The 14,143-nt window shown below is 44.3% G+C and overlaps 1 protein-coding gene across 3 annotated transcripts in view; it reads right to left on the bottom strand.

The window, feature by feature from the left end:
* ATP5F1AW (ATP synthase F1 subunit alpha W chromosome) overlaps window positions 1-10,227 on the bottom strand; it is a 68,463-nt gene extending 58,236 nt beyond the window's left edge. For 2 of the 3 annotated variants that reach the window (XM_015300413.4, XM_429118.8), the window contains exons 1-9: window positions 10,056-10,227; window positions 9,004-9,082; window positions 7,757-7,926; window positions 6,805-6,978; window positions 6,551-6,717; window positions 6,261-6,409; window positions 5,184-5,335; window positions 4,830-5,054; window positions 995-1,102 (exon numbers count right to left, since the gene is read on the bottom strand). In XM_015300413.4, the coding sequence (XP_015155899.1) occupies window positions 995-1,102; window positions 4,830-5,054; window positions 5,184-5,335; window positions 6,261-6,409; window positions 6,551-6,717; window positions 6,805-6,978; window positions 7,757-7,926; window positions 9,004-9,082; window positions 10,056-10,115 (1,284 nt within the window). In that variant the 5' untranslated portion in view covers window positions 10,116-10,227. The remainder of the gene's footprint in view (window positions 1-994; window positions 1,103-4,829; window positions 5,055-5,183; window positions 5,336-6,260; window positions 6,410-6,550; window positions 6,718-6,804; window positions 6,979-7,756; window positions 7,927-9,003; window positions 9,083-10,055) is intronic. The other variant, XM_040655212.2, reaches the window with a different exon arrangement.
* Between the last annotated feature and the right edge of the window lie 3,916 nt (window positions 10,228-14,143).

The following is a 14,143-nucleotide window of genomic DNA, read 5'->3' on the forward strand; positions in this document are numbered from 1 at the left end:
TCCTTCTGCTTGATGTCATATGGTATGGAACATTCCTCTAGCCAGTTTAAGTCAGCTGTCCTAATTCTGTTCCCTCCCAGCTCCTTGGGCCCTGTGCCAAGAATGGCCTTGGCTCTGTAGAACACTGTTTAGCAAGAACTATAAACACTGGTGTGTTATCAACATTGTTTTTTCCCCTAGAACCAAAAAACATATAATTACAGAATCATAGAATCATCAAGGCTGGAAAAGACCTCCAAGATTATCCAGTCCAACCATCCACCTATCACCAATATTTCCCCCCTAAACCACATCTCTTTGTACAACATCCAAATGTTTCTTGAACACCTCCAGGGACAGTGACTCAACCACCTCCCTGGGCAGTCTGTACCAGCACCTAACCACTCTTTTGGAGAAGAAATCTTTCCTAATATCCAATCTGAATCTCCCCTGGCACAATTTGAGGCCATTCCCTCTCATCCTATTGCTAGTTATGCGGGAGAAGAGGCCTACCCCCATCTTGCCACAACCTCCCTTCAGGTAGTTGTAGAGAGTGATAAGGTCTCCCCTGAGCCTCCTCTTCTCCAGACTAAACAATCTCAGTTCCCTCTGCCACTCCTCATAGGACTTGTGCTCCAGACCCCTCACCAGCTTTGTTGCCCTTCTCTGGACACTCTCCAGGGCCTCAACATCTTTCTTGTACTGAGAGGTCCATAGTATCATACCAGACACTCTGAAGAAAACAATTCCATCCCAGCTAAAACTAAGACAAGCATAATGAAACTTAACAGCCAAGCATCTTCATGCAGTCTTCTCCTCACTCTCTACCCTGTGCTACCTGCCAGCAGGCAATGAAAATATCAAGGAGATCCCATAAGATGGTTCTCATTTCATAATGCCAAGGAATCCTAAGCTTAATTCCCTCTGTATTCTTTATATAAATGAGTGAAACTGGTCATATTGCCTCCATGCTACTAATCTCTGATTAGTTAAGGAGTAGTAGTTTAATGCTTACCTGTTTCATTGCCCTGGTCTGCGCAGCAGAACCTACACGGGACACAGACAAACCAACATTGATGGCTGGACGGATACCTTTGTAGAACAGCTCAGTTTCCAAGAAGATCTGAAGAATAAAATTGTTTTATTCTCAGTCAGAAGCCTACAAGCATCTATTAGACATCTGTCAGTGAATTATGCAGAAGTACGGAGGGCCTGCCCAGAAATATGGCTGTTCAGGTCTCCGACTGCAAGGACTGCCTGAGCCTGCTGCAGCCAGGGGAGGGTGGCAGGAGTTCCACCTGCGTGAGGTGTGAGCACTTGGATGAACTGCTCAGCATGGTGGTGGAGCTAAAGGAAGAAGTAGAAAGGTTGAGGAGCATCTGGGATTGCGAGAGGGAGATTGACACACACTCTGCCAATCCCTACAGGAAGGGTGTGGGGGAGATACTCTTCAAGCAGTGGGGGGATCATCTACCCTCTCACAGTCAGATGGGAGGGAGTGACCTCAGAGACAGCGAGGGATGGAAACAAGTTCCTGTTCAGGACAGCAAGCAGACTGCCTCTCAACCTGCCCCACCTTCCCAGGTGCCTTACACCTAACAGGTATGAGGCTCCGGAGCTGGATGGACAGGAGATTGTGGATGTGGGTTGTATTAGAAATGTTGAGTCATGGCCTGAACCACTGATTGATCACCTGGGGAAAGGACCAGTCCCCCCCTGGAGCACAGGTGAAGGCAATTCACCTGTGTGACCTGAAGGGGGTGGAGCCTGGCTCCACCTTTCTTAGACCCCATTTAAGGGCTGACTGGCAGTGAAAAAGGATTTCTTTCTGATGATCTCTCCTTGTTTGAGTTTTTCCTTGTGATCCTAGAATCTTCTGATACAGGTAAGTAATTTTCTTACCTTCCTTTATAGCACCTTTGTATTGTGCTGACCCTTCTGTCATTATATCTCTGGTGAAATACTTTTCCCGTTGTATTGACCTGTTTAATTGTTACATAGCTGAGGATCCGTCCACGTAGGAGAGGTTGCCTGGGGCTAGTTAGATTGCTCCCTGTATTGCTACAACATTGATCAGGGAAAAAAAGAATGACTGTTATTATAGCGGACTCCCTTCTGAGGGGAACTGAGGACCCAATATGCTGCTCGGACCTGTCCTGCAAAGAGGTATGTTGCCTGTCTGGAGCCCATGTTAGAGATGTTGCTAGGAACATAACTCGCCTGGTCAAGTTCTCTGATTTTTATCCTTTACTAGTTTTCCACTCTGGAAATGAAGAAATAGGCAAAAGAAGTTCTCAAGCAAATAAAAGGGACTTCAGGGCTTTAGGAAAGCTGCTGAAGGGTTTGGGAGTGCAAGTAGTGTTCTCTGTCCACTCAGTTGGTGAGTGGGATCTGGACAAAAGGAAAAGGACAGACATGCTGAATGAATAGCTTTGCAAATGGTATCGTGCTCAGGGCTTTGGGTACTATGGTTTGGGACGCAGCCTTGAGAAAGGGGGAATGCTGAGAGGATGGGAGACAACTGACGAGAAGGGCTACAAATATTCTAGGGAGCAAGCTGTCTGGGCTGGTTAGTAGGGCTTTAAACTAGATATGATGGGGGAAGGGAGTGAACTGGATGACAGAGAAGTGTGTGGGAACGCTGTCACCTTAGGAGGCGGTAGGGGAAAACTGCAGACTTGTCCTGGAGGTATTAGGGAGGACTTCTCCAAGAAGGTAACGAAGCCAATAGCTAAGCTGCAGTGTCTCTATACTACTGCACACAGCACAGGAAATAAACAGGAGAAGTTAAAAACCGTGGCGCAATTGGGAAAGTATGACCTGATTGCTATCATGGAAAATTGGTGGGATGAATCCCACAATTGGAGTACTCTGATAGAAAGCTACAGGCTTTTCAGAAGGGATAGACAGGGTAGAAGGGGTGGGTGAGTTGCCCTCTATGTTAGGAAGTGGATAGATTGCATAGAGCTGTGTCTGAGAAACAGCTATGACCAGGTTGAGACCTTGCGGGTTAAAATCAAGGATTGGCCCAGTAAAGGGTATCTAGTGGCTGGGGTCTGCTACAAGCCACCTGATCAAGAGGAGGCTGTGGATGAGGCCTTCTTGCTTCAGCTGCAGGAGGTATTGTGCTCACAGGCTCTTGTCCTGATGGGGGATTTCAATCACCTGGATATCTGCTAGGATAGTGGCACAGTGGGTGGCAGACAATCTAGGGGATTCCTGGAATCTGTTGAGGATAACTTCTTGGTCCAGGTATTAGATGGACTGACCTGAGGTGAAGCCTTACTAGACCTGGTGCTCACTAATAAAAAGGAGAGCATTAGAGAGGTTAAGATTGGAGGCAGCCTGGGCGGTAGTGACCATGCTCTGGTGGAGTTTGTGATCTTGAAGAATGCAAGCCTGGCAAAAAGCAGAGTCAGGACCCTGAGCTTCAGGGCAGCGAACTTCTGGCTGCTCAAGGAACTGCTGAATGGGATCTCCTGGGAAATTGTCCTTCATTGGGCATGGGTACAGAACAGCTGGCAGCTCTTTAAGGACACCCTTCTGAGATCGGAATGGCTCTCCTTCCCCCAGCAGAAGTCGTCGAGCAGGGGAGGCAGGCGACTGACGTAGCTGAGCAAGGAGCTGCAGCTTAAACTGAGGGAAAAGAGGGAAATGGAAGCAGGGTTGCGTAGCCTGGGAGGAATACAGGGCTGTAGTCTGTGTGTGTAGAGATAGGGTTAGGAAAGCCAAGGCGCAGATGGAGCTGAACTTGGTGAGGGATGTGAAAGATAACAAGAAGGGGTTCTACAGGTACATAGGCAGGAGGAGACAAGCCAAGGAGGGTGTTCCCCCTCTGATGAAAGGTAATGGGGAGCTGGCTTCCTCAGACATAGAAAAAGCTGAGGTGCTCAATGAGTGCTTTGCCTCAGTCTTCAGTGGTGGTCAGGCTACCCATGTCATCTTTCTGGACTTCTGCAAAGCTTTTGACATGGTCCCTCACCACATCCTTCTCTCTAAATTGGAGAGGTATGAATTTGAAGGGTGGACTGTTTGGTGGATTAAGAATTGGTTGGCTGGACACAGACAAAGGGTTGTGATTAATGGTTCTGTGACAGGGTGGAGGCCGGTCACAAGCGGTGTCCCTCAGGGGTTCTCTTCAACATCTTCATCAACAACATAGACGATGGCATTGAGTGCACCCTCAGCAAGTTTGCGGATGACACCAAGCTGAGTGGTGCAGTCAATACGTTGGAGGAAAGGGAAGCCATCCAGAGAGACTTGGAGAAGTGGGCCCATGAGAAACTAATAAGGTTCAACGAGGCCAAGTGCAAGTGCCCCATCTGCGTCCAGGCCTGGGGCCCCCAGCCCAAGAAAGATGCAGAGCTCTTGGAATGAGTCCAGAGGAGGGCCACTAAGATGATCAGAGGGCTGGAGTACCTCTGCTATGAAGAAAGTTTGAGGGAACTGGGCTTGTTTATCTTGGAGAAGAGAAGGCTCTGGGGAGACCTCATTGTGGCCTTCCAATACTTGAAGGGAGCATATAAACAGGAGGGGGTACGTCTGTTTATGAGGGTGGATAGTGATAGGACAAGGGGGAATGGTTTTAAACTAAGACGGGAGGTTTGGGTTAGATGTTAGGAGGAGGTTTTTCCACTCGGGTGGTGACACAATGGAACAGGTTGCCCAAGGAGGTTGTGGATGCCCCATCCCTGGAGACATTCAAAGCTAGGCTGGATGTAGCTCTGGGCAGCCTGGTCTAGTGGTTGGCAACTCTGCCCACGGCAGGGGGGTTGAAACTAGATGATCATTATGGTCCTTTTCAAGCCAGGCCATTCTATGATTCTATACTGGTATATAAGAAGTCCTACCTGTCCATCAGTGATGGATATGACATTGGTTGGAATGTAGGCAGACACATCACCAGCCTGCGTTTCAATGACAGGCAAAGCAGTCAGAGAGCCTCCTCCAAAAGAATCGTTCATTTTAGCTGCTCTCTCCAGCAGGCGAGAGTGCAGGTAGAACACATCACCTGGATAGGCTTCACGGCCAGGTGGACGACGCAGCAGCAGAGACATCTGACGATAGGCAACAGCCTGTGCAGTAGCATAAAGAAGTCTCAGATTTCAGTAGTTCATTTAAAATTTTGAATTTTTAAACTTAGGGTGATCATACAGCTATAAGCACCACTGCCAGACTAATGCCTGTAAACAATGATTCCTGACCTGTTTGGATAAGTCATCATAGATGATCAATGCATGTTTTCCATTGTCTCTGAAGTATTCCCCCATGGAGCAGCCTGAGTAGGGAGCCAGATACTGAAGGGGTGCAGCATCAGATGCTGTGGCAGACACCACAATTGTGTACTTCATGGCATCTGGAGAGAATTAGTGAGATACATCACCATAAGTACATTATGTTATCATGCCAATAACCAACAAATGCAGCATGCATGTTAAGTACTAGTTATTGAAGCAAAGCCAGGCAGCATCACTACATTGTTACAAGAACACTATACTAACATATCAGTTTGCTTGACTCAAGAAGTTTCAAGAGTAAGCCTATGGCAGCTATCATCTAGCACTTGCAGACTTATTTCTCATTTAAAATTAGGTTTAAACTTTGACTAGGACACACTTGAGTGCTGGAAGTCACTCAGAGCCCCAGAGGTCTGATTTCCTAGCTTCTGCAAGGAGGTACTACAGTGCTTCATAGTCCAAGACAAGTTGTCACTAAAATATCATCATTTTCCTACCAAGTATGAATCTGCTTGACCAGCAGGCAAGAGGTAAGGTGCTTAATTTCTCCTAAGCTCTGTTACAGCTTTTTTGTTAGACACACAATAATGTTTATTTGAAAACAGTAACATAACTCATGTTTGGGCAGTAAAGGCTGTTTGCTAAACTTTAAGTTGCCATTTACACTGACTTGTGCGCACATGAAGCAAATGCCCAGTCCATAAATACTTGTGGGCCACAGCTTATAAAATTGGGCCTGCCTGGCTGTCAAGAAGAAATTCTCTGAACTCTGAAAAAAATACGAAGAGTAACTCCATGTTTCTCAGAGAAGCAGTTCAATAGTTTTGGGGTCTCATACTAGTTCTCTAATGCACTGTATTGAAAAGGTGGCTGCCCCCCTCCAGTAATGGTAAAGACTTCCTGCCCACAAAAGCAAGTGGTTTTCTCATCTAATAAGAAAAGACCTGTTTATATTTGCAATTAGAAGAGTTCATAGTAGCATTCAGTGTTATAAGAACAGAATGTCACTATTTGCCAAGCTCAACCATCATCAAAAATCTGTACCTGCATCAGTGAGCCTCTTCACCAACTGAGCAACAGTAGATCTCTTCTGGCCAATAGCAACATAGATACAGTACAACTTCTTTTTCTCATCTGCTCCATCATTAAATCGTTTTTGGTTGATTATTGTGTCAATTGCAATTGAAGTTTTCCTGTATAACACAGTTAGGTAAAGTTAAGCTGCCCATTTTCCTCCCAGCCTCCATGCAACTGTGTTCAGCTTTGTGTACAGCATGCTCTGCTCTACAAGTCTGTTTATGGAAACATTTTTTTAGTCTGAGCATTTAACTTACCCAGTCTGCCTGTCACCAATGATCAGCTCACGCTGGCCACGACCAATGGGCACCAAGCTGTCCACAGCCTTAATACCAGTCTGCATAGGTTCCCGCACAGAGATTCTGGGAATGATGCCAGGGGCCTTTAAGCCAACTCTTCTACGTGACTTAGATGTAAAAGAACTCTTAAAAGAGAGGAAAAAACACACTGCAGTCTGTATCACACAGAAGCAAGCTTAACATTTAGCATTATTAGGCTTAGTTATACTTACCTTCCCATCAATTGGATTGCCCAGGGCATCTACAACACGGCCCAGCAGCTCTTCTCCAACTGGAACATCCACAATAGCACCAGTTCTCTTCACAACATCCCCTTCTTTGATCAGTCTGTCATTACCAAACACAACAACACCAACGTTGTCAGGCTCCAAGTTCAAGGACATTCCCTAGGACAAAGATCATACTATCATGAGAAAAACAATACCAACATCTATGTTCAACTCTTGACAGTTTAATATTGATGTGATTAATATGGGAGACTAGCAACTTCAATCTTATTTGGAACAATCACTAATGTTCTGCTTACATCCAACACGTGCATCTTCTTCCATACTAGTGACAAAACCTGCCTAAGCCCTCAATTTACTATGTAATTAGTTGTACTTGCAGCACTCATCCCTCCCCCCTAAGAGAAACAGAAAGGGTTTGAATACACTTGTCTTGCCTAAGAATTCAACAAGAAAGAAGAATTGGCTTATCTGTTAAAGGCAAATTACAGCATGAAAAACATGCTGGAAGAGATGCTACAGTACTCCCAGGAAACAGTCACCTTTCTAACTTTAGTTTACCCTTAGGACTGTAAAAAGTCAGCAAATTGCACAGTACACTGGATCACAGAGCCTATTCTTCAACAGTAATCAGAAAAGCCTGCCTGAAACTGAAGAAAACAAAAACCAATGCCAAATTAGCTCTTAATACTTCCTAGAGGAAGAAAAATAAAGCTCAAGTGTTGGCCAAGAAAAGGTAACAATACCAAAAAACAAAGCATTACAAGTTTGAAGAATATTTACTTTTTGTAGTATTATTTCAATATACTACATATTTAAGTTACAATGTAGCATTTAAAAGCTCTATATGAGTAATTCCAAGCACAGTATCAGATTCTTCTTATGAAAATCATCTTTTCACTTCTAGGATAGATAAACTGCTTTAGTGAAAGCTAACCTTCAGCCCAGAAGAAAACTCAACCATTTCTTCTGCTTGGACATTTCTTAGGCCATACACACGGGCAATACCATCACCAATTGAGAGCACACGGCCGGTTTCCTCAAGTTCAGCAGAGGTGTCGGCTCCCAAAATGCGTTCCTCAAGAATAGAGGATACCTCAGCAGTGCCTAGAAGATATTTCAAACCACATTCAGTGAATTAAGGTGCAGTATGAATTCAGTAAGCTTGTCTTGAATGCACAAGCTAAAGTATCCATTCTCAAGCACAGAATATCTAGCAAGCAATACTCTTCCTTACATACAATGTATAAGCTAAGTAACAGATTCTACATTCACAGCCAATAAAAGCAGCTTCAATTCATTACTGAGCCAGCTTCAGTAAATACAGTGATGGATGTTTAGTCATTTTCTTTCAGTACATCCTACAGTCTTAGCAATCCCTCTCCCTGGACTTCCAATATTAATTAGTCTAAATAGATTAGACTTCGCTAAGAGAGTAGACACACTAGTTCTGGAGGGAGAGAATTTACTTAGAGTGGACAAATCAAAACACTGTCAATTCATTGGTAACCCAATAACCAAGTATATTTTAAAAGCACTTAATGTGTTTAAGGAGCAAGTTGTTCAATATAGGCTACAAAAGCATATTCTCCATCTTCCTCCAATTTGGCAGTATGCCTACAACTGTTTATTTCCTTAGCTAAGATACAGCAAGCAATATAGTGAAACTTATTTCCTAATAATACCTTTAGTCAATCTAAACCATGTAAAAAAATTGTATGCGAGCCACAACCAAACAGAGCTATGCATTGCTGTGGCCTTGTTTTGTGTGGTCAGCACAAGAGTTATAACCAAGAATCAAGGCCAAACTTGAGCAGGCCTGAGAAAGTCATCCATTTCCTAATATTGTTACAAAGTAGACAGGAAATTGAAATTCAAGGCATTTTTTCAGATAATTCTGCAGAACTTAAAGATCAAACTGGATCTTTGTGAGGTAAATAAGCTTAATAAGCCAGATGACATGTCCACTCCATTAGTTTTGGCATACTTTGAACAATTATTACAGTGACATCTCCTCAATGTGACCCCATAATTGATATTTCACTTTCTAACACAGTACATAAACATCCTCAAGTGTTTTATCAGCTGACATGTACACCACACACTCCAACTTCAAATTACCCTGTATGACCAATCAAGTTCTTAAACAACATTCTCATAATAAAGACCTTTCCTCAGACTCACCAGTTCTCTGAAAATGTGTTTTGGAGGCATGGATGTTTCTTGCAGCAACAGATGCTACACACAAGGTATTTCTGGAAATCTAAAATAATTTGTTGTTTCAATAACAGTGAGATTTTCTCAATCACACAGAATACAATACTTTAAAGAGAGACTACATTAAAATTTCTCAGTAAGGGCTAAGATATTTAATGCACTTCCATTTTGAGTTGAGCTCCAAAGCACTGCATTTACAAGTTACAGTTATGAAAGCAAACAGCATTTTTAAGCAAGGAAAGATAATGAAAGTTTGCTCTAAGTTACTTGCTGCATTTTTCTGCATAGCCTTTGCATTGCACTGTCACCACCACAGCAGCTCTCAGAACAACACCTCCCCTCATTCACCACCACTGCTCAAAACATCAAAAGCTTGCACTGATTTATTTATGCCCCAATCCTTAGGCATCTGCACAAGGAAAAAAAAACAAGGTTATGTCTTCTGAGGGTTGACCTTTCCAAGGAAAGTTTAACTACAAAATTTCTGAAAGATGGCTAAAATATATGCAATTACACGAAATAGAAGTCTGTGAAAATAAATGCATTAAAGAATTATCATAACACCATATCCTAAAGCTTCCAATGTAGAGTTGATAAACTCTGAAATCCTGACCAGGTTTCCATGTTCACCTTCACAAAGGACACTGGTTGGGAGCCAGCTCTGAGAGATCTCTACATCCTAACTAGCACTGCCAGGCACAACTTCGGTACCCAAACCTCCTGGCCTCACTCCTATCTAGCAGCCTTCCAGCCCTTAACGAATTTTTATTTTTGGAAAAAAAGCATGTTGTCCCCTAGCCCTTCCCTCCCCCCCAAAGACCGCGCCCCGCAGTGCTAAGATCAGCTCCCAAGCACATCCAGCCCCAATTCGGTAGCAGACCCTCAGGGGGAGTATGGCCAGCCCAGCACAGGCCAGGCAGAGGAGGCCGCAGCCCATCTATATCACCACGGCCCCCAAGATGGCGGCAGCGGCTCCCTACCCTGACCCGCCTGCTACATGAAGGAAAAGGTTCACTCACCAGTCCGCCTTGCCGCGGTACGGAGCGAGCAAAGGCGGCAGCCACGCGGGCAGAAAACATAGTGTTAGTAACAGCGGCGGCACGCAAAACTGAAACAGACAGGAAATAGCTGCTGCCCCGTGCTCTCTCCTCTCCACAAAATGAAGCACCACGCTCCGCCCCTGTTACTGGTGAGGCCCTACCCGGTATGCAGGACAGAACACAACCCGGAACTGCTTCCTCGTTGCTCCTCCTGTGGTGGCTGGTGTCCTTGAAATGGTTCTAAACGGGAAGAAGGGGTGGAGGGGGTGTCTGTGGATTTCTTATCTTTTTTGAGAGTTGGGGGGTTTTCTGTCTTGTAACAATAGGTTGGTTATGAGCCAGCAGTGTGCCCTTGTGGCCAAGAAGGCCAATGGTATCCTGGGGTGCATTAAAATGAGTGTGGCCAGCAGGTCAAGGGAGGTGATTCTCCCCCTCTACTCTGCCCTGGTATGGCCACATCTGGAGTACTGTGTCCAGTTCTGGGCTCCTCAGTTCAAGAAAGACAGGGAACTTCTAGAAAGAGTCCACCAGAGGGCCACAAAGATTATGAGGAGCCTGGAGCATCTTCCTTATGAGGAAAGGCTGAGAAACCTGGGACTATTCAGCCTGGAGAAAAGAAAGCTGATAAGGAATCTTATAAACACTTATAAATATCTAATGAGTGGGAGTCAAGAGGATGGGGCCAGGCTCTTTTTGGTGGTGCCCAATGACAGAAAAAGGGACAATGGGCACAAACTGAAACACAGGAAGTTCCATATGAACATGAGGAAGAACAATTTTACTTTGAGGGTGACAAAGCAGTGGAACAAGCTGTCTGGAGAGGTTGTAGAGCCTCCATCTCTGGAGATATTCAAGACCTGCCTGGATGCTTTCTTGTGCAACCTGCTGTAGGGAACCTGCTTTAGCGGGGAGCTAGAACTAGATGATCTCCAGAGGTACCTTCCAGCCACTATGATTCTGTGAAAATGAGGCTGAAAAGTGCTATTGTCCCTCCTGCAGTCTGGGAAGGGGCTGAAAGGGCCACAGTGTGCAGTGCCTTGCCAGTCTTCTTAATGATATTATTGTCAATTTTAAATCTCCCAAAACACATTCAAAAAGACAGGTGTTTAGAGAGGAGATATTGTGCAGGATTGCACAGGGTGCAAGGTGGAATATTCCCACAAATCAAGCCTTAACAAATCTTCACCCTGGTTTCTATTTATAGTCCAAAAAGTTTTCACTGTACACCTACCTAATACGTAAGTCACACCTATCTATTACATATTCATAGGATTATGTAAGTACAAGGTTACATAACATATTTGAATCTTCTGCACTTGTGTGGGGTGATCATTTTGGGGAGGCACCCCACTCCTCACTTCATCCATATTTAGGCACAGGGATACTTAGTCTCTTCTGATTGGTTACCATTTTGGACTTGTGCCTCATCTCAAGAATATCTGTCCTTGTTGCTTGTTTTTTATGGAAGTGTTGGGTTTTTGAAGAGAAACATCCTGTCCTGGGAAAGTTGTTTATCCTGGATAAGCAGGGCATCTAGAACTTAAAGCAGAGCTTTAACCTTGAGCAAAATACCTCAGACAGACAAAAATGTTGAATAATCAGCTTTTGAGACATCAATGTTACACAGAATCATGAAATCGTAGAGGTTGTAAGGGACCTCTGGAAATCGTCAAGTCCAACTCCCCTACTAGAACAGGGTCCCTACAGTAGGTTGCACAGGAAAGCATCCAGTTGGGCTTCAAATATCTCCAGAGAAGGAAACTCCATAACCTCCTTGGACAGTCTGTTGCAGTGCTCTGACACAGCAGCTAATGTATTCTTTACCCAGTCTTTTCATAGAATCAAATAATAGTTTGGGTTGAAAGGGGCCTTCAAGCCCATTCAGTTCAAAACCCCTATCATAAGGACACCTCCCACCAGATCAGATGTCATGGTTTTATAATTTTGTTATCATTATTCCACATCATAACATCATGTAAAGCACAAGGAATTAAAGAGTTAATACTCCAGTTCCATGGACTGACAACTTTCCGGATACCTGGTTCTCAGAAGAGAAGAAGAACTACATATCCCAGAGGACTTCACGTTCAGAGAGGAAGATAAGTCAGGGGAGGAAGTCACGGGATCTCGCTCTCTTGCTCGCTGCCTGGCAGTGTTTGGGTGTGCTCTCCAGCTGTGCGCCTTCAGTTCAAAGTAAGGTTTTCGGTTCCGGACACTCTCTCTCTCATTTTATTTGATTTATTAGCCTCAATTCCAATTATATCATATTATATTGTGTTATCTTTTATTCCAATATCATACTTAGTAAAATTAAGTTTCCTCCTTAGATCATTGCCGCTGTTCTGTTTTTGGGCCCAGCTTCCATCTCCCTACCCTTTCCCTTTTCCCTTCCCATTTTTGGGCCAGGGGGCCTATGGGCCTGCTGCCCCCGTCACAGGCACAGATTGATCTACATAACTCTGTGACAGTTTTTGATGGAGGATGCGGGCATACTGAAGCTTTTAAAGTTAGCAGAAGAAAAAAAAAACACGATTTCTTTAAGCCAGAGATGTGCAGACCACTTTGACCTTCATAGATTAGATTATAGTCTGGGAAGTCTGCCAAACTCTGGACACTGCACCGAGTGATTTTTTCTGGTTTTTTTTTCCCCCTCCCTTTTAGCAGCTACTAGCTATTAATCTGCTCTTTATTGTAGGAGCGCTGTATAAGGGATTAAAAGCGATCATGTTCCTGGGAAATTATTGGCCTATAATTAACGTCATGATTTCCTGTGGAAATGTGTTCATATATAACCAAATAAGGGCACTGATGGAGACACCTGCCTGGTACTTATATGCAATATGGTATAATTTGAATTTTGACACTTACATCCCAGATGGAATAGCTAATTTTACAAATGATTACATCCCAGATGGAATACCTAACTTTACAAACACCACAATGTTCAAACTGGTTTCCAGGCTTTCTTCTCAGTTTGTCACACATTTTTCGAATGCTGAGCTACTGCTCATACTCGTGTGCATGTTATCAATCTCCCTGTGGGATCCCGAGAAACTAAGCCAGTATTTGAGTCAGGGATGGTGCGGCTTAGATAGATCTGAGGATGTGCGACTTATTTGGGGCTTGGCTTGTGCCTACCGCACTCTATATAATACTATTCTGGAGAGAGTTTCTGAGCTGAGTTTCAAGCCAAACGGGGAAATCTCCAAGTTGAATCTGATCAGTCAAGGGAGACACCAGTAACAATGTTGGTTGCCTGTGTGGAAGGCAAGAAATGGAAGCGGGTGTCCTCGCGTCTAGAACGGAAAAAAGAAGAAGAAGCAGAGGAGGAGGTTGTCACGAAGTTATCTAGATAGATCTGTGCCCGTGACAGGGGGGCAGTAGGCTCGCAGGCCCCCCCCCCCCGGCTTCCCGAGAAAAAAACAGATCAGCGGCAACGATCTAAGAGGGAGAACTTATTTTACTAACTATGATGTTGGAATGCAAGATGACACGATATAATACAATCTAATTGGAAGTAGGGATAGTAAATCAAATGAAATGAGAGAGAGCGAAAGAGCGATAGAGAGAGAGAGAAAGAGAGAGAGAGAGAGTTTCCGAAACTGAAAGCCTTACTTGATGAAGGTGCACGGCTTGGAAGCACACCCACTCCTTTCCCTGGCAGCAAGTGAAAGTGAAAAAGACCGTGAACAACCAGATGACGTATCTTCTGTGAGGTATCTTCCTTCACTGACCGTGAGGTCCTCTGGGATACGTAGTTCTTCTCTTTTGTCCATGATGTTATGATGTGGAATACCAATAGCAAAGTTACAAAACCATGACATTCCACCCCTTATTCTACATCATTATATCATGCTTAATATATATATATAGAACTACTGACAGCACTCCCCCAACATAAAATTCCCTTGTGGTACACATTGAACATCCCCGTCTTTCTGCATCACCCACCAAGTGGAGCCAGGTCCCTGGGCAAAAACAGTTCCACGGAGAGGTCTGCCCTTTCCAGAGGCTGGAAGGACCCAAACTGCTTTTCCCAACATGCTCTTTACATGTACTACAGGGAC

Source organism: Gallus gallus, chromosome W (genome assembly GCF_016699485.2).
Source record: "Gallus gallus isolate bGalGal1 chromosome W, bGalGal1.mat.broiler.GRCg7b, whole genome shotgun sequence".
Classification (NCBI taxonomy): Eukaryota; Metazoa; Chordata; class Aves; order Galliformes; family Phasianidae; genus Gallus; species Gallus gallus.